Source organism: Triticum aestivum, chromosome 5A (assembly GCF_018294505.1).
Source record: "Triticum aestivum cultivar Chinese Spring chromosome 5A, IWGSC CS RefSeq v2.1, whole genome shotgun sequence".
Taxonomy (NCBI): domain Eukaryota; kingdom Viridiplantae; phylum Streptophyta; class Magnoliopsida; order Poales; family Poaceae; genus Triticum; species Triticum aestivum.
In genome coordinates, this window is record NC_057806.1 from 496,431,427 (window position 1) to 496,456,805 (window position 25,379).

At 44.5% G+C, this 25,379-nt stretch overlaps 6 protein-coding genes across 6 annotated transcripts; all 6 read right to left on the bottom strand.

Moving 5' to 3' along the window:
• Positions 1-1,528: 1,528 nt before the first annotated feature.
• Positions 1,529-2,129, bottom strand: LOC123107358 (auxin-responsive protein SAUR50-like). Its single transcript, XM_044529345.1, has one exon. It carries the CDS (start codon positions 2,077-2,079, stop codon positions 1,690-1,692), a length of 390 nt encoding a protein of 129 aa, XP_044385280.1. The 5' UTR covers positions 2,080-2,129; the 3' UTR covers positions 1,529-1,689.
• Positions 2,130-3,637: 1,508 nt separating this feature from the next.
• LOC123107359 (auxin-responsive protein SAUR72) lies at positions 3,638-4,437 on the bottom strand. Its single transcript, XM_044529346.1, has one exon. The coding sequence runs from the start codon at positions 4,346-4,348 to the stop codon at positions 3,956-3,958; it is 393 nt and encodes a 130-aa protein (XP_044385281.1). The 5' UTR covers positions 4,349-4,437; the 3' UTR covers positions 3,638-3,955.
• Positions 4,438-6,131: 1,694 nt separating this feature from the next.
• LOC123107361 (auxin-responsive protein SAUR32-like) lies at positions 6,132-6,802 on the bottom strand. The gene has a single exon (XM_044529347.1). It carries the CDS (start codon positions 6,734-6,736, stop codon positions 6,494-6,496), a length of 243 nt encoding a protein of 80 aa, XP_044385282.1. The 5' UTR covers positions 6,737-6,802; the 3' UTR covers positions 6,132-6,493.
• A 1,542-nt stretch (positions 6,803-8,344) lies between these two features.
• Positions 8,345-9,137, bottom strand: LOC123107362 (indole-3-acetic acid-induced protein ARG7-like). The gene has a single exon (XM_044529348.1). It carries the CDS (start codon positions 9,090-9,092, stop codon positions 8,700-8,702), a length of 393 nt encoding a protein of 130 aa, XP_044385283.1. The 5' UTR covers positions 9,093-9,137; the 3' UTR covers positions 8,345-8,699.
• Positions 9,138-12,273: 3,136 nt separating this feature from the next.
• On the bottom strand, positions 12,274-12,914 carry LOC123107363 (auxin-responsive protein SAUR50-like). The gene has a single exon (XM_044529349.1). It carries the CDS (start codon positions 12,791-12,793, stop codon positions 12,404-12,406), a length of 390 nt encoding a protein of 129 aa, XP_044385284.1. The 5' UTR covers positions 12,794-12,914; the 3' UTR covers positions 12,274-12,403.
• Positions 12,915-16,003: 3,089 nt separating this feature from the next.
• LOC123107364 (auxin-responsive protein SAUR20-like) lies at positions 16,004-18,044 on the bottom strand. Its single transcript, XM_044529351.1, has 2 exons — positions 18,009-18,044; positions 16,004-16,360 (listed from the first exon to the last, which is right to left on the bottom strand). Exons 1-2 carry the CDS (start codon positions 18,042-18,044, stop codon positions 16,004-16,006), a joined length of 393 nt encoding a protein of 130 aa, XP_044385286.1.
• Positions 18,045-25,379: the final 7,335 nt, after the last annotated feature.

The window sequence follows — 25,379 nt, forward strand, 5'->3', positions numbered from 1 at the left end:
GCAGCGCTGTGATTGCAAAAGTTGGCAGCGAGCTAAGGACAGCCCTGACCAGCACTCTTCTTGCAGCTATAGACAGCAGCTTTCCTTTCCATCCGGCTAGGCGGGCCCTGATTCTATCCAGAATGAACTGCAGGTGAACCAGCCTAAGACGTTTGATGTTGATTGGCAACCCCAGGTATGTGAGCGGGAAGTGGGCGAGCCGCCCTCCAAAGCTCTGCAGAACTTGCTTCATGTCAATGCCCGAGCATCTGATCGGCGTGGCCGTGGACTTCTGAAGGTTGATCTTCAGACCAGAGGCTTCTCCAAAGCAGTGCACAATTTGCATGAGCGTTTCAATCTCTTCTTTAATCGGGTTGGCGAATATGATCGCATCATCTGCATAGAGACTGACCCTCAGCTTTATTTCTCTACCCGGCAGAGGTTGGAGTAGCCCCAGCTCGCCAGCAGCTTGCAACAGCCGGTGCAAGGGATCAATGGCTATGATAAACAGCAATGGAGAAATGGGATCGCCCTGCCTTAGTCCCTTTTTGTGCCACACCGACTGCCCCGGTAGGCCGTTGAGCAGGTAGGACGAGTGCGAGGTAGATAGCAGCATCGTCACCCAGTCTCGCCATCTGGAGCTGGTTAACCTTGCCTTGATTGCAGGATCAAAGGAGGTTGCTCATCGACTGGTTCTGAAGTTACAGTTCTGCAAAAATGTCCCTAGCAAAGCATCAAGCGGTATTGGCTGGAGAAAAAACATCAGTTGACAGTGAAAATGGTAACCCACATGCTATCAGTATTGTACATTAATGCACTAATTCTATAGCTTTGTCTTGAATAAATTTATGTACCTGGAGACGAATCCAACCAAATGTATTAAACTAACATTACTTTAGCCCTTTTCCATTTCCGAGGCATTAGTTCTATCGATCCTTATAGATGCCAAATCATCATTTGTCCGATCAATCAGTGGATATATCTTCCTGACTACATCATCTACTGCACTGCTGCTCATTTGTTTTTTGTCTACTTTTTAACCATATCAACATAACGACTTTTCTCGTTCATGGCCATTTTTTGTGGTTAGTTTTTGTTGATTTAGATCACTTGATTAATTGATGCCATACCTCCATTCGGTGTGCCCTATGTCTAGGCAGGCAAACATGTTTCGGTGCTTTGAGATTTAAAAAATTGTCATATGAGTTGAGGCTCTGTAATCCAGATTCCAGTGTGTAAATGGAATTCAAACAGATTTGGATAGCAAATTAGTGGATGCTTGCGTAAGAGAATATCTGTGGAAAAACACTATAGGTGTATCTTAGCGTAATTTGATCCAAACCACTTGCAATCAGTGCGAGATGAATTGAACTGTGCGATTCTACTTTAGAATTGCAACATTATGCCATATATGGACATAAAAAAAACTTATAGATTCTTTATATTTCTGTATAACACTTCCACCGACAGATAATACAACTTAGGAGGGGAAAACACATCGAGATCTAACATTGCCTTCTCACAAAAATGCAAAATAGAAAAAGAAGAAGAAAGAAATGTATCTCATTTGCCCAGTATATGATGATGTTGTTTACCATACTTGGGAACGCTAAGGTTGCTTCCAAATATGTACTACATGATAGTCCCAGAATGCGAGCTCAACAAAACTCAGAGCTCATCAGCTCGGCATCATCAAATCTAATGCATATCCTACGACCGATCGATGATGACAGCCCGACCGGTGCCAAGCAGCCGGTAGGAGTTCCCCCTGGCAAGGCCGCACCTCCTTCGTCCCGCCATCTGCTTCTCCTCCTCGATCTGCTCCAACACCCCGGCAAACATCTCGGAGTTGCAGGGTAGCTCGAGGGGCCCTGCGGCCGCATACCCAAACACCTCCTCGGCCTCCTCGAGCAGCGCCCGGAACAGCGGGTGGTTCACACACACTGTCCGCACCACGAACCGCTGCCTCCCAGCACCGACGTAGACAGAGAAACAGCCCTCTGCGGGCTTGTTCCTCATTGGTGTGCTCCAGCACCTGTCCAGCGTCTTGGTAATCAGCCCGGCCTTCCTCGTCGCCGAGCTCTTCTCAGCCATGCCCATGGTGCACACAAGTTAGCAGGCTAACTAGTTGCAATTTGCAGAAAGAAGAAAAAGTGTAGCAAGCTTGGAATTGGGAGGTGGCGAGGAAAGGGGTGGAATGGTATATATAGACGGATCCACCAAGACATGGTCTCTCGATGGAAAGGCCGTATTTGAGATATGAAGATGATGAGAGTGACCCAAAAGCTATTTTAAAAGGCGAATACGCAAAAGACTTGCTTATCATTTCATTAAAGAAGAGTGGGAAAGTGATGGAAAATAGTCAGACAATTATTGCACATATAGAATCAAGCTTTGCACCTTATTCATTGATCTTTAATTAGAAGGATGTGACTTGTTGTTTTAGCAGCATTTGTACAATAATAAGTTTCATCTTATAGAAGTGTAGACTTTTCCTCTCCAAAACTGCCTGACGGAAGTTCGATCCACTTTTACATACCATTATGTTTAAGATATATTGATTTTGCTTCTAAGCTTTATTTACCAGGGGTTTCACCAAGCTCTTGACTCCAGCTTTTCAGATAAGCTTGAGGTAGTGAAAACAATATGGATCCAACTTTTGACTCTAGAGGGATCAAGTTAAGATGGACATTTAACCCATTTTCTAGAGCTGATGCACTCTTGTTGGTGCTTCAAGTCCTCAAAAGTTAGCACTGGATTAATTAGTCAATGGTTAAGGCAATATTATGTGAAGATCTCTGCATCTGCCTAATGGTTCCATTTGTTCGTGGGGCCACAAAATGTTAGTTTATAAAAGCGAGGTTAGAGTTTACGTCTCGGGAACCCCTGGAGTACCAGTATTAGTTGGAGCCAAAACTAATGGCTCTAGCTTCTCCATGCTATAGAATAAAGAGACAGAAATTCAAGAAAGGCCATGGTCACGGCTGTAAAGGCTGTTTATCGAGACACGTCATGGATGATTTATCGCCTTGTCTTTGGATATTCAGAGAATATCCCTATGTTTAGTTATGGTAGTATTGTTGCTGTACGATACTTGTGTTCAACTGATTGGTTGCAAACTCAAAAAATAAGAAAAGGCTGGATCAAGCAGTTAATTTTTATTTTAATACTTGGTAATTTGCAGTGTCTGTTTTCCCCCTTACTGATACTTGATCCCATGCTTTGGTGTTCTTCAGTCCTCTGAAAGGGTCAAAGAATACCTGGAACCGTTAAGCTTGCCCTGGTTGCTGCACATCCAACTGGGTCAGTTGCTATATATCTTCCCGATTACATCATCTACTAAACTACTCCTCATTGATTTTTTGCCTCCCTTTTAGCCATACCTATATAACTGAGTTTTCCTGTTTATGGTCCTTGTCTGTGGTTAGTTTTTGTAGATATTAGATTAATTGCTGCCAAAACTCCATTGGAGTGCCAAGTGTCTAGCCGGCAAACATGTTTCTATTGGTGCTTTGAGATTAAATATTTTTGGCATTTGTGTTGAGGCTCTGTAATCCTGTGTGTAAATGGACTTAAAACAAATTCGGTAGCAAATCAGTGGATACTTGCATGCAGATGATCTGCGGAGAAACACCATAGTTCATTAATATTAGCGTAGTTCCATTAAACCACTTGCAATCAGTGTGGGATGAATTGAATTGCGCGATTCCACTTTGGAGTTGCGACATTGGGCCATATATGGACGTCACAAGAGTTACAGGTTCGAATGTGCATCTGTATAACACTTTCACCGACTGTTACTACAACTTAGGGTGGGAACACACATCAACATCCAGCATTACCTTACAAAAATAGAAAAAAGAAGAAGAAGAAAAATATCTAACATTGCCCAGTATATGATGGTGTTGTTTATCATAATGGGAATGCTCAACAGAAACTTTAGAGCTCATCAACTCGCCATCATCCAATTTGTATGCTACGACTGTCCGATGATGACAGACCGGCTGGTGCCGAGCAGCCGGTAGGAGTTCCCCTTGGCAAGGACGAACCTCCTTCCTGCCACCATCTGCTTCTCCTCCTTGATCTGCTGCAGCACCCTGGCAAACGCCTCGGCGTTGCAGGGAAGCTCGAGGGGCCCTGCATCCGCGTACCCAAACACCTCCTCGGCCTCCTCCAACAGCGCTCGGAACAGCGGGTGGTTCACGCACTCTGTCCGCACCACGAACCGCTGCTTCCCGGCGCCAACATACACCGAGAAGCAGCCCTCCACTGGCTTGCTGTTTCTCGCCGGTGTGGTCCAGCACCGGTCCAGCGCCTTGGTGATTAGCCCGGCCTTCCTTGCAGCCGACCTCTTGTCAGCCATGCCCATTGCGCACAAAACCTCGTAGGCTATATCTAGTTGCAAATTTGCAAAGAATGTGTAGCAAGCTTGGAATTTGGGAGGTGGGAAGGAAAGGGGTGGAACGGTATATATAGGCCGATCGACAAAGACGGGTTCTGTCAATCGAAAAGCCGTATTTGAAATACGAAGCCGGCGAGAGTGACCTGAAGCCTTTCTTTTTTCACGAATACGCAAGAGACTCTGCACATCCTTCCATTAAAAAAGAGAGGGAAATGAATGGAAATTAGTCAGACAATTATTGTGCATATAGAATCTCCCAATCTCTGCGCCTTACTGGTTGGATGTTAGGTAGGATGCACTTTGTTGTTTTAATAATAGTAGCATTTGAGTACTATAATAGTACGTTTTGATGATATGTGCGTACAGGCCTAATGCTTAATGATATGTCAATTAGGGTGCGATTTGGCAGCCTCGGAAGGTTACCCTAAGGAAGAGTTAGCTGCGACTGTGGAGGGAAGCTGGCGTGTGTGACATCATGCCATCATGTCCGACTTGGAGCTGGAGGAGGGGCCAATGTCGTGGCGTCATGGCAATAATGCATTAGATTTAGCTACAGGTTAGTTAATCCTCTCTGACCTGGCCTTGCTGCATGATTGGTATTAGTTTTGAGGTGTCAAACTCCTCAGCCACAAGGATTGTTTAGCTTAGCATTAGCAACAGTGCATGGAACGCTCCAAACCGACGGCGCCCGTGAAGGCTTTGTTTGATGGGTTCAGAAAGAATTGAGACTTTATGTCATCACTCTGAAATTTGACACTTGGATCTTAATCATGCATGAACTACACTTGTTTGGATAGTGTTTGTGTATTAGTGGATAGTGTTTAATAGTATTTGATGCGTGTGTGTGGTGTGTATTGCTTTAGCGAACTAAGCATAAGCATAGCTTAGATGGTTAGGTTCCTTGTGGTGGAACCAGCTCATCTAGGTTCAAGTTTTAAATTTGGCAATAGTGCTCGCACATCTCCTGAATTTATTTCATATTTTCTGGCACTATTTTTTCAGTGGAACAATGTGTCTGTGGCGACTTTGTCAATCTTAAGATCTATTGGTTCACTCTCTTAGAGGTGTGTGTGTTCATATGGGTGAGTGTGTGCGTGTGCGTGTTGAGAGTGTTTCTTAAAAAAAAGGCCTGTTGGACTCTCAATCACCATTGCCCAGAGACATCTAGTGGTCGAATATCTTGTGAACAAATCAGTTGATATGAAAACTAACCCCATGTCATATCTTTGTGTTCTCTTCCCTCATATGAGTGTCCATAAACTAGGGTTCGAAACCTAATGTTAGTCCCTTTGATTGCTTGTGATGTTGTAGTATGTAGATGAAAATCATCATTTTATTCGATCAAAATCGATGGAACAACCGTGGCCGGCTGCTATATATCTTACTAAACATCCGTTCATCTGTTCTTTGTGCTTCTTTAAGCCATACGACTATAACCGAGTTTCCCCTTTTTGGTGCTCATTTGCTGTTAGTTTTTTGTTGATATTAGACCACTTAATTAATTGGTGCCAAATCTCCATTGGTGTGCCATGTGTCTAGTCAGCAAACATGTTTCTATTCATGCTTTGAGATTTAAAAATTGGTTTATATGAGTTAAGGCTCTGTAAATTTTGATAGCAAATCAGTAGATACTTGCATAACCGATGAACTACCAAAAACACTATGGTTGATTCATGTTAGCGTAGTTCCATCTAATTATGTATTACAAACATAGCCGCTCCAACTTGCAATCTGTGCTGAGATGAATTGAAGTGTGCGGTTCTACTTTGGAATTATTCCATTATGGCATATATAGATATCGCAAATTGAAAAATCAGATCATGTATCCGTATAACACTTTCACCGACAGTTACTACAACTTATAAGGTGAACACACATGAACAGCTAACATTGGCTTTCTCACAAAAATGGAAGAAGGAAGAAGAAATAAATATATCTAACATTGTCCAGTATATGATGATGTTGTTTATCATACTTGGGAATGCTAAGGCTGCTTCAAAATGTGTACATGATAGTCTGAAAATGCGAGCTCAGCAGAAACTCGGAGCTCATCAACTCGGCATCATTCAATGCCAATCCAGTGTACTGCTACGATCGGCTGATGATGACAGTCTAACCGGTGCTGAGCAGCCGGTAGGAGTTCCCCCTGGGGAGGCCGTACCTCCTCCTCCCCGCCGCCATCTGCATCTCCTCCTCGATCTGCTCCAGCACCCCGGTGAACGCCTCAGAGTTGCAGGGCAGCTCAAGGGGCCCTGTGGCTGCGTAACCAAACATCTCCTCGGCCTCCGCCAGAAGCACCCGGAACAACGGGTGGTTCACACACTCCGTCCTCACAATGAACCGCTGCCTGCCCATGCCGACGTACACAGAGAAGCAGCCCTCCGCTGGCTTGCTGTTCCTTGCCGTCGTACTCCAGCACTGGTCCAGTGCCTTGGTGATCAGCCCGGCCTTCCCCGTCGCCGACCTCTCCTCAGCCATCCCCTTGGTGCGCAAAACCTCACAGGCCATGTAGTCGCAAAAGTTTGCAATTAATGTAGAACAAGCTTGGAATTGGGGGATTGGAGGAGAGAGGTGGGATGACATATATAGACAGATCAACCAAGACATGGTCTCTTGGTTGAAAGGCCGTGTTTTGAAATGTGAAGCTGGTGAGACCGTGAGAGTGGCCCAAAAGGGCTCTCTTTTTCGCGAATACGCAAAAGGACTTTGCTCATCACTCACTAAAGAACAAAGGGAAATAGATGGAAATTAATGAGACAATTATTGCACATATAGAATCAAGAGTTGCACCTTATTCACTGGAACTGCACCTTGTTGTTTTAGTAGCATTTGTACTATAATACTTTAGTGATCTAAACACTCTTATATTTGTTTACAGAGGGAGTACAGTACTAATACTTACTAGTATGCTAATTAGGGTGCGATTTGGCAGCCTCGGAAGGTTAACCTAATGAGGAGGAGCTAGCTGTGACTGTGAAGGAAGCTGGTCTGTGTGACATCATGCCATCATGGTCGACTTGGAGCTAGCTACATGCCACTGGCGTGGTGTCATGGCAATAATGCATTAGATTTAGTCGCGGGTTTAATCTGATTAGTCCTCTCTGACCTCCGCTTGCTGCATGATTGGGATTAGTTTTGAGGTGTCTAACTCCCCAACCACAAGGGTCGTTTAGCTTAGCATTAGGCGCTCGTAGAGACTTGTTCGATGGGTTCAGACTTGAAACTTTATGTCATCAACACACTGAATTTGACATTTGGATCTTAATAATGCACGAACTACACTTGTTTGGATAGTGTTTAATAGTATTTGATGCGTGTGTGGGGTGTGTCTTGAGCTTATTGCTTGAGCCCTGCTGAACTCCGAACCGCCGTTGCCTAGAGACATTCAGGGGACCAATGTCTTGTGGACACATCAGTTGACATGCAAACGAGCCCCATGTCGTATCTTTGTGTTAACTTCCCATGTAGGAGTGTCCATAAATTAGGGTTCTGAACCTAATGTCAGTCCCTTTGATTGCTTGTGATATAGTATCTGTTATTATTACGAAAATCATCATTTTATTCGATCAGTCAGTTGATGAAACAACTATGGCAGGTTGCTATATATCTTACCGAACAAGTGTTCATTTGTTCTTTGCATTTCTTTAAGCCACACGACTATAACCGAGTTTCCCCTTTTTGGTCCTAGTCTGCTATTAGTTCTTGTTGATATTAGATCAGTTAATTAACTGATGCCAAACTCACTGATGTGCCATGTGTCTAGTCGGAAAACAAGTTTCTATTCATGCTTTGAGATTTAAGAATTGGACATACGAGTTGTCAAGTGGAGGCCCTGTGATACTTGCATAACAGATGAACTTCTGAAAGATAGTATGGTTTATTAATGTTAGTATAGTTCCGTCTAAATCACTTTTTTCTGAGAAACATAGTATGGAGACGCTCCAGCTTGCAATCAGTGTGAGATGAATTAAAGTGTGTGATTCTATTGTGGAATTATGGCAGTATGCCATACATAGTCATAACAAAACTTACAAATTCCATTGTGTATCTGACTATCTGTATAACACTTTCACCGGCAATTACTACAACTTAGGATGAGAACACACACTAACATCTAACAGTGCCTTCTCACAAAAGTAGAAACAAGTATAAGAAAGAAAAATATCTAATATTGCCTAGTATACCGTGATGTTGTTTACCATACTTGGAATTGCTGAAGTTGCTTCCAAATACGTACATGATAGTCTGAGAACATGAGCTCAACAGAAACTCAGAGCTCATCAACTCGCCATCATCCTATCCAATACAAATGGACATGCTACGACCGGCCAATGATGACAGGCCGGCCGGTGCTGAGCAGCCGGTAGGAGTTCCCCCTGGCGAGGCCATGCCTCCTCCCAGCCGACATCTGCTTCTCCTCCTCGATCTTCTCCAGCACCTTGGTAAATGCCTCGGTGTTGCAGGGCAGCTCAAGGGGTCCCGAGTCGGCATACCCAAACGCCTCCTCGGCCTCCTCAAGCAGTGCCCGGAACAGCGGGTGGTTTAAGCACTCCATCCGCACCACGAACCGCTGCCTGCCCGCACCGACGTACACCGAGAAGCAGCCCTCTGCCGGCTTGTTGTTCCTCGCCGTCGTGCTCCGGCACCGGTCCAGCGTCTTGGTGATCAGCCCGGCCTTCCTTGCTGCCGACCCCTTCTCAGCCATGCCCATGGTGCACAAAACCTCGCAGGCTATAGCTAGTTGCAAATTTGCAAAGAAGGTGTAGCAAGCTTGGAATTGGGAGGTGGGGATGAAAGGTATATATATATATATAGGCGGGTCAAGCAGGATGTGGTCTCTCGATCGAAAGGCCGTATTTGAAATCTGAAGCCTGTGAGAGCGACCCAAAGGCTTTCTTTTTCACGAATATGCAAGACTTTGCTCACCATTCTGTTCGAAAAAGAAATGGAATTAGTTGGACAATTATTGCACATTATAGAATCAATCCTTTGCTCCCCGCAAAAAAAAAAAAGAATCAATCCTTTGCACCTTAGTCGTTGAATCTTTGGAAGGATACAGCCTGTTGCTTTAGCAGCATTTGCATTATAATACGCTTTCATGATACACGCATACAGTGGTAATCATGCTTAATGATATGTTAATCAGAGATTCAGAGTGTGATTTGGCTGCCTTGGAAGGTTAACCTAGGGGAGGAGCTAGCCGCGACTGTGGATTGTGGAAGCGTATGTGACATCATTTCATCATGATCGACTTGGAGGTAGGAGCTGGAGGAGGGAGGGGGCCAATGGCGTGACGTCATGGCAAATAATGCATTTGATTTAGCCGCGGATTAGTTAATCCTCTCTGCCCAGCGGTTGCTACATGCTTGGGGTTAGTTTTGAGGTGTCAAACTCCCCAACCACAAGTGGAGTTGTTTAGGTTAGCAGTAGCAACGGCGCATGCAACGCTCCAAACCGACCGTGCCCAGGGAGGCTTTGTTTGATGGGTTCAGACTTGAGACTTCACGTCATCAGCACTCCGAAATTTGACACCTAGATCTTAATGCACAAACTACACCTGTTTGGATAGCGTTTGTCTAGATTTAATTAGGAGTACTATAGGTGAGTGTGTGCTGTGTCTTGAGCTTATTGCTTGAGCCTGCTGATCTTTTAGTTGCCATTGCCCAGAGACATTCAGGGAGCGAATGTCTTGTGGACACATCAGGTTACATGAAAACCGACCCCATGTCGTATCTTTGTGTTCTCTTCCCTCGTAACAGTGAGCATAAATTAGATTTGAAGCTTGATGTGAGCCCCTTTGGTTGCTTGTGATGTATCAGTAACTATTCCTTTTATTCAATCAATCCATGGAACAACCATGGCCGATTGCTGTATATCTTCTCGGTTACAACATCTACTAAACAACTGTTCATTTGTGCTTTGCATTTCTTTTAGCCATATGAATATAACCGAGTTTCCCTTTTTTTGGTCATCGTCTGCTGTTATTTTTTGTTAATATTAAATCACTTAATATGCCAAACCTTCATTGGTGTGCCATACTGCCATGTGTTTAGGCAGCAAACATGTTTCTATTCCTGCTTTGAGATTTAAAACGTCTGAGGGGTTTCCTTTGGTTAGCAGAGCAGCCACGAAATGCAGTCACTGCTATGTCAGCTGGCTTAAGAGCAACTCTAGCAGAGTCTTCATATGTGTCTGGTCGCTATAATAACCAGCCTGTTTGACGATTTTGGATGAAAATGCTGCTGCATAGTCATCATCCCACTCTGGATAGTCATAATTTATGAAGGTTGCTCCAAATCAAGCCCGCAAGCCTCCATATTTGGAGGCTGTGCGGCGTTGCTTTGAGATCTAAAAATCCCGAGGGGTTTTCTCTGGTTCGCAGAGCGGCCATGCAAGGCAGCCGCTCCCATGTCAATTGGTTTAAGGTGTGGAAGCCACTCTGCTTTGGGGACTTGGCGGCTTGGGTATCCTGGACCTTAGCATAGCGACGACTAGCCTCAGGGTATGTTGGTTGTGGAGGATGCGCACGGACCCCTCGGTCCATGGAGGGGTCTAGACCTCCAATTCTTCCATGGTGAGCATGAGGTATTCGCCGCATCCACCAAGATGGTGATTGGTGACAGAGCATATGCCTTATTCTAGGAGGATCGCTGGTTGGACAGTCATGACATTTCTAAATTTTTACCTAAGCTCCTTCTTATGGTCTCACTATGCACTGAAACAGCAGACCGTCAGAGAGGCCTTGATTGGCCATCGTTGGACCTCGAACATCAGGGGCCCCTGAGCCCTGTGGCCCTATGGCATACATCCAAGTCATGCAGATGGTAATTCAAGTGGCGTTGGAGACCGAACGGTCAATACACCACAAAGAGCTGCTACGATGCCCTCTTTCAGGGAGTGGTCAGCTCGAACTCCTGGAAGTTGAATTGGAAGTCTTGCCCTTCTTCCCCCAAGGTCAACTTCTTCATGTGGCTTGCCTGTCAAGAACGACATTGGACAACCGAGAGACTGGCGAGACGCGACCTACAAAATGCACATAGCTATGTGCTTCGACTAGTCGGGGGAGACAACCTCACACCTTCTCACTAGTTGTTCTTTCTCGTGCATATTGTGGAACAAGGTTCTCTCTTGGATCCGGTCGACATGTGGACTAGTGGCAACAAGCAAGTCACTCCATCCAGAACGCTGCTACGAAGGGCATGCCCTCGATCATCATGTTGGTGTCATGGTGCATCTGGAAGCAAACACGGTCAATTTGGACAACACTCTACTCTGCTTAGAGAGTCTCCTCGACACTATCAAGCCGGAAGCTCTAGGCAATGGCCAACGGCTAAAAAGGGGACGATGCCTACCGTTTAGTGGGACCGTGTTGTAATTCTCTGGGTGTCACCCATATTTTTGGGCTTGTACAAACTCTTTTTTATCAATGCGTCGAGACAAGTCTTTTTGCACTATTTGGATAAAAATTGACCAGCCTCGGTAATCCTGTGAGTAAATGGATTTGAAACAAATTTGGATAGAAAATTAGTACATACTTGTGAATGGATCAAGTACAGAAAACACTATGGTTGATTAATGTTAGCATAGTTTCACCTAAATCACTTTTTTCCAAAATACGGTAGAAACACAGACTGTGAGATGAATTGAAGTGTGCGATCCTACTTTAAAAAAAATTGAACCATGCAGGAGGACTGCATGTACATATTTTAAAATTACGATATTACGCCATATATAATCATCACAAAACTTACAAATTCTATCATGTATCTGTATACCACTTTCACATACAATTGCTACAACTTAGGAGGAGAACACACATTAACATCTAACATTGCCTTCTCACAGAAATTGAAAAAAGAATAAAGAGGAAAAATATCTAACATTGCCCGGTCTATGGTAATGTTGTTTACCATACTCGGGAGCTAAGGTTGCTTTCAACTGTGTACATGATAATATGAGAATGCGAGCTCAACAGAAACTCAAAGCTCATCAACTCGGCATCATCCAATCCAAAGACATGTGTTACGACCGGCTGACGATCATAGGCCAGCCTGTGCCAAGTGACCGATAGGAGTTTCCCCTGAGAAGGTTGTGCCTCCTCCGCGCCACCATCTGCTTCTCCTCCTCGATCTTCTCCAGCACCTTGGCGAACGCCTCGGTGTTGCAGGGCAGCTCGAGGGGCCCCGCGTCCGCGTACCCAAACGCCTCCTCGGCCTCCTCCAACAGCGCCTGGAACAACGGGTGGCTCAAGCACTCCGTCCGCACCACGTACCGTTGTCTGTCTGCACCGACATACACCGAGAAGCAGCCCTCCGTTGGCTTGTTCCTCGCCACCGTGCTCCGGCACCGGTCTAGCGTCTTGGTGATCAACCCGGCCTTCCTTGCCACCGAACTCTTCTCAGCCATGCCCATGGTGCACAAAACCTCACAGGCTATAGCTAGTTGCAAATTTGCAAAGAATTTGTAGCAAGCTTGGAATTGGGAGGTGGAGAGGAAAGGGGTGGAACGATTTATATAGGGGGATTGGCCAAAACGTGGTTTGTCGATCGAAAGGCCGTATTTGAAATCTGAAGCCAGTGAGAGCGACCCGAATGTTTTGTTTTTCACGGATACGCAAAAGACTTTGCTGACCATTCCGTTAAAAAAAGAAACAAAACAGATGGAGATTAGTTGGACAATTATTGTGCATATAGAATAAATCCTTGTGCCTTACTCGTTGAATCTTTGGAAGGATGCACCTTGTTGCTTTAGTAGCAACTAGGATCTGTACTCTAATACGTTCCATGACACACGCGTACAGTAGTAACCATGCTTCACATTATGTTAATCAGAGATCTAGAGTACGATTTGGCAGCCTCGGAAGGTTAGCCTAGTGGAGGAGCTAGCTAGCTGCGACTATGGATTGTGGAAGCGTGTGTTACCTCATTCCATCATGGTCGACTTGGTCGACTTGGAGCTGGAGGAGGGGCCAATGGAGTGGCGTCATGGCAAATAATGCATCATATTTAGCCACGCATTAGTTAATCCTCTAATCCTCTCTGACCAGCGCTTGCGGCATGATTTGGGTTAGTTTGAGGTGTCAAACTTCCCAGCCACAAGCGGAGTTGTTTAGGTTAGCAGCAGTAACGGCGCATGCAACGCTCCAAACCGACAGTGCCAAGGGAGGCTTTGTTTGATGGGTTCAGACTTGAGACTTTACGTCATCGGCACTCTGAAATTTGACACCTAGATCTTGACGCACAAACTACCCTTTTTTGGACAGTGTTTGTGTATTAGTGGACAGTGTTTGTCTAGATTTAATTAGGAGTACAATAGATCCGTGCATGTGGTGTGTCTTGAGCTTATTGCTTGAGCCTGCTGATCTTTGAGTTGTCGTTGCACAGAGACATTCAGGGAGCGAATGTCTTGTGGACACATCAGGTTACATGAAAACTGACCCCATGTCCTATCTTTGTGTTTTCTTCCCTTGTAAGAGTGTGCATAAATTAGGTATGAAGCTTGATTTTAGTTCCTTTGGTTGCTTGATGTATATCAGTCTTCCTTTTATTCAATCAATCCATGGCTGCTGTATATCTTCTCAGTTACAACATCTACTAAACAACTGTTCATTTGTTCTTTGCATTTCCTTAAGCCATACGATTATAACCGAGTTTCCCTTTTTGGTTCATCATCTGCTGTTACTTTTGTTGATATTAGATCACTTAAGTAATTAATTGATGCCAAAGCTTCATTGGTGTGCTATACTGTCATGTGTTTAGTCAGCAAACATGTTTCTATTCCTGCTTTGAGATTTTAAAATCTTGAGGGGTTTCCTCTGGTTAGCAAAGACGCCACGCAAGGCAGCCGCTGCCATGTCAACTGGCTTTAGAGCAACTTAAGCAGAGTCTTCATATGTGCCAGGTCGCCATAATAACCGCCGTTGACTTTGGGTGAAAATACTGCTCTAGCAAAGTTATCATCCCACCCTAGATAGCCAAAATTTATAGAGGTTGCTCCAAATCAAACACGAAGCCTCCATAGTTGGAGGTTGTGGGGTGTTGCTTTGAGATCTAAAAATCCTGAGGGGTATTCTCTGATTGGCAGAGCGGCCATGCAAGGCAACCGCTACCATGGCAATTGATTTAAGGTGTGGAGGCCACTCTATTTGGGAGGCTTGGCGGCTTCGACATCCCAGGCCTCAGCAGGCCGACGACTAGCCTCAATGTCTGTTGGTTGTGGAGGATGTGCACGGACCCCTTGGTAGGGTCCATGGAGGGGTCTAGACCTTCAATTCTTCTATAGTGAGCACGAGGTATTCGCTACATCCATCAAGATGGTGGTTAGCAAAGCATATGCCTTATTCTAGGAAGATTGTTGGTTGGACGGTCATGACATTTCTAGACTTTCGCCTGAGCTCCTTCTTATGGTCTCACCGCGCATTGAAACGGAGGCCTTGACTGTTCGTTGTTGGATCTCAGACATCAGGGGGCCCTGAGCCCTCTGGCCCTTTGGTAGTACATCCAAGTCTGGCAGATGGTGCGTAGAGTGTTGCTTTCCACCTCACCAAACATCATCCGGCGACATTGGACACCGAACGGTCAATGACTAGTGAGACGTCACCTACAACACGCACCTATGTATGTGCTTCGACGAGTCTGGGGAGACAAGCACACACCTTCTCACTAGTTGCTCCTTCTCGCGCATAGTGTGGCACGAGGTGCTCTCTTGGATCTGATCAACACCACCCCTTCCCCTCTGCAAGGGGATGATTTCATGGACTAGTGGCAACAAGTGAGTCACTCCGTCTAGAACCCTACTATGATGGGCATGCCCTCGATCATCATGTTGGTGGCATGGTGCATCTGGAAGCAAATGCGGTCATCATGGACAACACTCTCTACTTTGCTTAGACCGTCTCCTTGACACTATCAAGCCGGAAGCTAGGCAATAGCCAACGGCTACAAAAGGGGCAGTGCCTACCGTTTAGTGGGGTCATGTTGTAATGTTGGGTGTCACCTGTCTTTCGGCTTGTACAAACTCTTCTTTTTATCAATGCGCCGAGACACAATTTTTTTGCGCTTTCTCGATAAAAATTGACCATATGAGTTGAGCCTCTGTAGTCCTATGAGTAAATAGATTTGAAACAAACTTGGATAGAAAATCTGTACATACTCGCGTAACGGATCAAGTACAGAAAAAACACTATGGTTGATTAATGTTAGCATGGTTTCACCTACATCACTTTTTCCTAAAACACTGTAGAAACACATAAACTCCAACTTGCAATCTGTGTGAGATGAATTGAAGTGCGCGATTCTACTTTGGAATTGTGATATTATGCAGTATATAGTCATCACAAAACTTACAAATTCTACCGTATATCTGTATACCACTTTCACATACAATTACTAGTACAACCTAGGAGGGGAACACACATTAACATCTAACATTGCCTTCTCACAGAAATAGCAAAAAGGGTAAAGAAGAAAAATATCTAACATTGCCCGGTGTATGGTAATGTTTTTTACCACCATACTTGGGAGCTAAGATTGCTTTCAACTGTGTACATGATTATATGAGAATGGGAGCTCAACAGAAACTCAGAGCTCATCAACTCGGCATCATCCAATCCAAACACAAATGTTACGACCGGCCGACAATCATAGGCCAGCCAGTTCCAAGCGACCGATAGGAGTTTCCCCTGGGGAGGCCGTGCCTCCTCCCCGCCACCATCTGCTTCTCCTCCTTGATCTTCTCTAGCACCTTGGCGAACGCCTCGGTGTTGCAGGGCAACTCGAGGGGCCCTGCGTCTGCGTACCCAAACGCCTCCTCAGCCTCCTCCAGGAGTGCCTGGAACAATAACGGGTGGTTCAGGCACTCTATCTGCACCACGTACCGTTGTCTGTCCACGTCGACATATACCGAGAAGCATCCCTCCGCTGGCTTGTTCCTCGCCGTCGTGCTCCGGCACCGGTCCAACGTCTTGATGATTAGCCCGGCCTTCTGATACATCTCCAACGTATCTATAATTTTTGATTGCTCCATGCTATATTATCTACTATTTTGGATGTTTATGAGCTTTATTATACAATTTTATATCATTTTTGGGACTAACCTATTAACCCAGAGCCCAGTGCCAGTTTCTGTTTTTACCTTGTTTTAGAATATCGCTGAAAAGGAAAACCAAACGGAGTCCAATTGACCTGAAACTTCACGGAACTTATCTTTGGATCAGAAGAAGCCCGGGAGACTTGGAGTCTACGTCAAGTAAGCTTCGAGGAGGCCACGAGGTAGGGGGCGCGCCTTCCATCCTCGTGCCCCCCCTGACGTACTTCTTCCGCCTATATATCTTCATATACCCTAAAAACATCGGGGATCACAATAGATCGGGAGTTCCGCCGCCAGAAGCCTCTGTAGCCACCGAAAACCAATCTAGACCTGTTCCGGCACCCTACCGGAGGGGGAATCCCTCTCCGGTGGCCATCTTCATTATCTCGGTGCTCTCCATGACGAGGAGGGAGTAGTTCTCCCTCAGGGCTGAGGGTATGTACCGGTAGCTATGTGTTTGATCTCTCTCTCTCTCTCTCTCTCTCTCTCTCGTGTTCTTGAGGTGATACGATCTTGATGTATCGCGAGCTTTGCTATTATATTTGGATCCTATGATGTTTCTTCCCTCCTCTACTCTCTTGTAATGGATTGAGTTTCCCCTTTAAAGTTATCGGATTGAGTCTTTAAAGATTTGAGAACACTTGATGTATGTCTTGCCGTGCATATCTGTGGTGACAATGGGATATCACGTGATTCACTTGATGTATGTTTTGGTGATCAACTCGCGGGTTCCGCCCATGAACCTATGCATAGGGGTTGGCACACGTTTTCGTCGTGATTCTCCGGTAGAAACTTTGGGGCACTCTTTGAGGTTCTATGTGTTGGTTGATAGATGAATCTGAGATTGTGTGATGCATATCGTATAATCATACCCACGGATACTTGAGGTGACATTGGAGTATCTAGGTGACATTAGGGTTTTGGTTGATTTGTGTCTTAAGGTGTTATTCTAGTATGAACTCTAGGGCTGTTTGTGACACTTATAGGAATAGCCCAACGGATTGATTGGAAATAATAACTTTGAGGTGGTTTCGTACCCTACCATAATCTCTTCGTTCGTTCTCCGCTATTAGTGACTTTGGAGTGACTCTTTGTTGCATGTTGAGGGATAGTTATGTGATCCAATTATGTTATTATTGTTGAGAGGACTTGCACTAGCGAAAGTATGAACCCTAGGCCTTGTTTCCTAGCATTGCAATACCGTTTACGCTCACTTTTATCATTAGTTACCTTGATGTTTTTATATTTTTATATTACAAAAACCTTTATCTACTATCCATATACCACTTGTATCACCATCTCTTCGCCGAACTAGTGCACCTATACAATTTACCATTGTATTGGGTGTGTTGGGGACACAAGAGACTCTTTGTTATTTGGTTGCAAGGTTGCTTGAGAGAGACTATCTTCATCCTACGCCTCCTATGGATTGATAAACCTTAGGTCATCCACTTGAGGGAAATTTACTACTGTCCTACAAACCTCTGCACTTGGAGGTCCAACAACGTCTATAAGAAGAAGGTTGTGTAGTAGACACCACCTTCCTCACCACCGAACTCTTCTCAGCCAAGCCCATGGTGCACAAAACCTCACAAGCAATAGCTTTGCAAATTTGCAATGAATGTGTAGCAAGCTTGGAATTGGGAGGTTGGGAGGAAAGGGGTGGAATGGTTTATATAGGGGGGAGGGGTCGACCAAGACGTGGTTTGTCGACTGAAAGGCCGTGTTTGAAATCCGAAACCGGTGAGAACGACCCGAACCCTTTGTTTCGTGATTACGCAAAAGACTTTGATCACCATTCCATTAAAAAAAAGAAGGGCAATGGAAACAAATGGAGATTAGTTGCACAATTATTGTGCATATAGAACCAATCCTTGTGCCTTTTTTTCATTGTTTTCGAGATAGCTCTGTTAGGTTGATCTCTCTCCCGTTTGAACTCAACAGGTCGAACGGGCCCCTGACTTGCACCCTGATCGGGGGCGCCCAACCAAACCATGGTTGGCGGGCCCCTGTGACCCGCGCTATATATAAACAGAGGTGGGGGCTGGGGCACGACTTATGAGGTTAATCGCTACCACAATCCCCACCTACAATCCCTACCGATCTAGGGTTAGCGCGGTGCTCACGGGAAGCACACCACCGCCGCCATCTCTGGCCCCTACTTCACCATGGCCGGCGCTGGAACGAGCTCTTCTACACCAAGTGAAGGTAGGACTACCGGATCGATCTGACCTACCCGATCCACGAGGTCTATCAATGGTATCAGCCAGATTGGGTTTAGTCTTTTCGGTAGAAAGAAATCACGACAAAAGTAAATCCCTCCCCAAAGAACCCTAAAAAGACAGGGCAAAGTTTTCACCGGAGAAGGGCATCGGGCCTCGCCGGCAAAGTGCGCCGCCGCAAGGCCGCGCCTATTCCTCTCGATCCCGTCGCGCATCAGCAAGCCGAGGCGACCGGGACGAAGAACCTACCCCGGAAGGGGCAAAGAACACAGCGACTAAACCGCTTGACGGCGGCGCGCTCACCGCAAGGTGGACGCACAGCCGGCGAGAGGGAAGGCCACGGTGATGCCGACGTCCGCTCCGTCGCCCTTGGGCGCGAAGGGGGCAGAGGGCTTGACCGCTCGGCTCTTTCTCTCTTTGTTGCTGGAGTTGGAGGGAGAAATGGACGGAGGAAAGGAAGGGAAGGCGCGACGACCTGGTACGACGCGGTGGCCGTCATCGGCGACCTGTACAGAGGCCACCGTCGCGAGCGAGAGGGAGAGGCGAGGGGGAGCAGAGGAGGCGCAGTCGTCGCTCTCTCTCTGCCAAAGGAAAGGAAGGGGAAGGGGAAAAGAGGAGTACAAGGTACTCGCGCGCCGCCGTAGCAACTCCGTCGCCGGCGGGACCCAACCCGTCGCCACTCTGGTGCGGTCGCATGCGGCGAAGGGAGAAAGGCAGACGAAACATGATGGGATAGGGTTTGCGGGTCAGGGACTCAGTCCCCTGTTTTTGTTCAAGCGAAAATCGCTCTGGACCGTACGATGAAGATCGACGGCCAGGAAGCAAACCCTAGTCCCCGCCGGGCCGTTGGGCCCAAAGTTGCGACTGAGGCGACCAGGCGCTGGGCCAAGGCCAGCCGCCGCGGGCAAAGGCACGCGAGCTAGGCCGAGGCCAGCAGCAGCGGGCGCAGCCGCGCGAGCTGAGCCGAGGCCGGCTGTGCTGTAGTTTTTCCTTTTTGTTTTTTTAATAGTTTTCTGTCCAGTTTTTTGGGCAGATTTACAATAGCTTTTCTATACAAAATTTTCCAACGAAAATTATGTTTAGAAAATAGAAAAGAAAAAAGTAAACAGAAAAGGTTCTGAAAATGAAAATAGAAAATTTTTGGAAAAAGAAAATTTCATGAATTTTATAAAGAAAATTAAAAAGTTCATGATTTTTTATTCGGTCAAAGTAAAGTTTCTGTAAAGAATAAAAAGTTCATGAATTTTTATTCATGTTTTTTCCGCTGCGTAAATAATTAATAGTGCTCTTTTACAAAGAAAATAAAAAGTTTAGATAGAATTAAGTATTTTAAGAGCATGTTAAAGTGATTATTAAACTGAATATGATTATGTTAATTTTTATGACGAACGTTGTTAATAACATGATCATGTTTTATTATTGAAATTTAAAGGTGCTCTTTTAAAAATGAATAGAACTAAAGTAAAATATTAAATTATTGCTTCTCGAATGCATTTTTTAACCAACCGGTTAAAATTGCTTAGAAAGTAAAAGAGTACATAATTGTTTTTGAATAGAATATTGTAAAGTTTCCACTGCAAAGTAAAAGTTTTATCTCCAATTAAATTGGAACCAACGGGAAAATTTAATTGGAAGAAATGTTCTTAGCAATGTTTTTCCCTTGTGGGTGAAATAAGATGCACATAGTTTCCGCCATGACAAAAGAAAGATATTTATTTTAAAGTTAAAATATGGTATTGTTATTTTCTAACCAGCGTTGATGATAACAGTGCTATAATTCTATGAGTCTTATGTTCAAAGTTTAAATCTCTAATAAATTTTGTATCAAAGTGATCAATTTTTAGAGAACAGATAAAGATCAAGAAATGATCTTGAACTAGAGAAATGCATATTTCTTGTTCCCGCTGCAATAAAGTTGATGATGATTATTAATTCTTAGCAAAGTTGTTTAATAGAAATAATATCATCACATTGTTTATGAGTTATATGCATTATTCCCATTTCCGCCCAACGGTGACATGGAATTAATGTAGAAGGATGCTGTTTATTCTAATTCTGCCACAACGGTGATTTAGAATATAAAAGAAAGTTTCAAAAGTTTAATGTGCATTTTTTTAACTAGACCAACGTAGGGTTATTTTTATGCCCATTATTGTTGTTTATTGGCTATGTTTTCTCAGACTAAAAGTTTTCCATGCTTTCATTCGTGAAAGCGAATGGCTGGGTACTTGTGACCCGAAAGATGACTAAGAAAGGTCATAACGTGAGGGAGTATGTTCTCTCTAAAGAATGGCATAAAAAAGATAGATCATTGAGAGTCTTGATTGATGAAGGTCTTTCATGTACTCTCTATGAAGAAGGTTTTTCAGTCAACATGATTTGAGATGAAACAAACAACATGTGTGCTTAATTTGACCAACGTCGGATCAAGCATGTGTGTCAAAGAGCATTCAGATTTATTCCTAAATTTGATGATTGAATATGCAGTCAAAAGAGCCAATTATGGCATTAATGTTCCCTTACAGGGAATTACCCGCATGGTAGGAAAAGATGATTATGATAAAACCTGCATGGTGGGAAAAGTTTTGAGAAAATACCTGCGTAACGGGATAAAGCTGACATAATATTATGTCAAAAACCCCGTATGGCGGGAGAAATTCTGACAAGAGAAAGATATGATAACTCATGTGCTTTTAATGTATCCCACTCTGGGAGAAAAGAATTGAGTAGCTGAAAGGCGCAACCGTACACTTATGGATATGATGCGCATCATGATGAGTTATTCCAACTTTGTCATTGGGATTATGGATGGAGGCTCTTAAAACCGCCATTCACATTCTCAATAGAGTATCAAGCAAGTCGGTGCCCAAAACACCGTATGAGCTATGGACAGGAAGGGTGCCCTCCCAACAACACTTCAGGGTGTGGGGGTGCCCTGCTGAGGCTAAAATGTTTAATCCAAACATTGCAAAGTTAGATCCCAAAACAGTAAGTTGCCACTTCATTGGCTATCCAGACAGATCAAAGGTTTCCGTTTCTACTGCCCAGACAGATATACAAACTTTGTAGAAACGAGACATGCAGTCTTCTTAGAGGAGGAAATGATGAGGGGGAGCTTGGTAGTTTAGAAAATTGATCTTGAGGAGAAGAGGGTGCATGCACCTAATCCGATGATTTAGGAGCCATTTTTCTCACTACCAGTTGCAACTCCACCCATGACAACTATGGGGGTAGACCCGGAACCTGTCCGTCAGGAGCCGACTGAACCCGTTGTTGAGTATGAAAGGGAGGTGCAACAACAAATTTTAGAAGAAGTGCCAAAAGTTGAGGCACAGAATGTGCCAGAAACTGAGGCCCTTAGAAGGTCTATCAGACCAAGAAAGTCAGCTATTTCTACCGACTTTAAAGTTTATAACACAGAAATGGTTCATATGGAAAAAGATCCCACCTCATATGAAGAAGCCATGAGAAGCCCTCATTCATCGAAGTGGATGAAGGCAATGGAAGACGAGATGAAATCGATGAGTTCCAAAGATGTTTGGGACTTAGAGGAAATTCCTAAAGGAGCCAAAACAGTAGGCTGTAAATGGGTCTACAAAATTAAGTATGACTCTAAAGGGAATATAGAAAAGTATAAAGCACGACTCGTGGCAAAAGGATTTACACAAAGAGAAGGGATAGATTACAATGAGACATTTTCTCCAGTCTCATGTAAGGATTCCTTCAAATCATAATGGCATTAGTTGCTCATTTTGATTTAGAGTTACATCAAATGGATGTTAAGACGGCATTTCTGAATGGTGATTTAAAAGAAAAGGTCTACATGAAACAACCCTAAGGGTTTTATCATGGAAGGCAAGGAAAATATGGGATGCCGCCTGAAGAAATCCATTTATGGATTAAGACAAGCCTCTCGGCAGTGGTATCTAAAGTTTAATCAAACGATTAAAAGTTTTGGATTTAAAGAAAATATTGAGGATAATTGCATTTATGCAAAGTTTAAAAATGGGAAATATATTTTCCTAATCTTGTATGTGGATGATATCCTACTTGCTAGCAGTGATGTTAGTCTACTATAAGAAACAAAGAAATACTTATCCTCAAATTTTGACATAACAGATCTTGATGAAGCATCATATGTTTTGGGCATAGAAATTCACCGAGATAGGAATAATGGAGTCTTAGGACTATCGCAGAAAGCATATTTAGAAAAGGTTCTTAAAAAGTATAATATGCATGCGATTAAAGCCACACCTGCTCCTATAGTTAAGGGCTATAGTTTTGAGAAATTTCAATGTCCCAAGAACCAGTACGAGATCGATCAAATAAAAACAGTACCATATGCTTCGGCAGTTGGTAGCTTACAGTATGCACAAGTGTGCACTCGCCCTGACTTAGCTTTTATCACCGGGGTACTCGGTAGATATCAAGAGAATCCAGGCATGAAGCACTGAAAGATGGTAAAGAAAGCATTGCGTTATGCGCAAGGCACGAAGGACTACATGCTAATATACAGGAGAAGTGATTCCCTAGAGATAAAAGGGTATTCAGACGCAGATTTTGCGGGGGACAGAGATGATAGAAAATCCACGTCAGGATACGTCTTCACTCTCGTTGGGGGAGCTATTTCGTGGAAAAGCTCCAAACAGTCGATAGTTGCATCATCCATGATGTATGCAGAATTCATAGCATGCTTCGAAGCCACGGGGCAGGCGATATGGCTAAAGAAATTTATACCCGACTTGAAAGTGGTAGATTGTATTCACAAACTACTAAAGATGTACTGTGACAACCAACCCACATTATTCTATGCTCACAACAACAAGTCGAGTAATGCTGCCAAGACAATAGAGATAAGGTATTATGTTGTGAAAGATAAAATCCAGGATCAAACTATAAGTATCGAGCATATAAGGACAAAAGATATGCTTGTGGATCCGCTAACGAAAGGCTTACCACCCAATGTGTTCAAGGAACACTTAGCCGACATGGGTTTAAGGAAAAGCCTTATGATTCTTGGATAGGCCCAAAAGGAACAGAATTTGTTTCTGAACATAACGTATGTTGTAGCTGTATGATTCTATCGGCAATTAAGCTGTGACGATGAAACATGCTTTATGTACCAATATGTGATAAAACAAATAAACTAGAAAGTATAGAGTTAAAAGTAAAGTTGAGATCAAGAGGGAGAATGTTAGGTTGATCTCTCTCCCGTTCGAACCCAACGGGTCAAACGGGCCCCTGACTCGCGCCTTGATCGGGGGCGCCCAACCAAACCATGGTTGGTGGGTCCCTGTGACCCGCGCTATATATAAACAGAGGTGGGGGCCGGGGCACGACTTATGAGGTTAATCGCTGCCACAATCCCCACCTACAATCTCTATCGATCTAGGGTTAGCGCAGTGCTCAGGGGAAGCACACCGCCACCGCCATTTCTGGCCCCTACTTCGCCATGGCCGGCGCTGGAACGAGCTCTTCTACACCAGGTGAAGGTAGGACTACCAGATCGATCTGACCTACCCGATCCACGAGGTCTATCAAGCTCACCACTCATGTCAAGTGGTCAATCCTTGTGCCTTACTCGTTGAATCTTTGGAAGGATGCACCTTGTTGCTTTAGCAGCATCTGCATTATAATACGCTTACAGTCAGAGATTGAGAGTAGGATTTGGCTGCCTCGGAAAGTTGATCTATGGGAGGAGCTAGCTCTACCTGCGACTGTGGATTGTGGAAGCGTGTGTGACATCATTCAATTATAGTCGACTTGGAGGGGTAGTAGCTGGAGGAGGGGCCAATTAATGGCATGGCGTCATGGCTAATAATGCATTAGATTTAGCCGAGGATTAGTTAACCCCTCTCTGCCTGACCCCCGCTTGCTGCATGATTGGGGTTTGTTTTTGAGGTGTCGAACTCCCCAACCACAAGCGGCATTGTTTAGGTCAGCATTAGCAACGGCCCATGCAAATGTCCAAACCGACGGCGCCCCTGGAGGCTTCGTTTGATGGAGTCTCCGTGCTTGCAATTGGGCACCTCGCCTGTGTCGTCTGTCATTAGCAGTTTGGCGATTTGACACCTAGGTCTAATAATGCACCAAGTATATACTTGTTGGTGGATAGTGTTTTGTGTATTAGTGGATAGTGTTTTGTGTGGATTTAATCAAGGGTGCAAGACGTGTGTGTGGTGTCTCGGGCTGATTTGCTTGAGGCCTGTTGGATTCTGAATTCTCTTTTGCCAATGAAGAGATATTCAGCGAGCGAATGTCAACATGAAAATGACTGACCCCATGTTGTATCTCTGTGCTCTCTTCCTAGTGTCCACGGATTAACTGTCCATCTGAAAAAATCTACTCCATGTTCTTCAGGGAGTAGTTAGATCATATGCTGAATAATAAAACACTGTATGCAAGGAAAAGCTGGCCCTTGCTTGCAGAAGAAAAACGTTGAGCCTGAAGCTTGCTTGACAAAATCCTACTAGCTGCTGTGTTGCTAGGATCCGAGGGAAGCGACAAGGCAGCGATTTTGATCAGCTCATCTATTTCTAGCAATTGGTTACAGAAATGGGTGCACCTATCGCTTTGTGCCATGTGCAAATTGGGCAACTGAACTGATCCTGACATACGTTCTAGTGCTATTATGTTATAAGAAATAGATAATCCCTGAGAAGAGAAAAGAAATCTAGAAGGCTAACAAT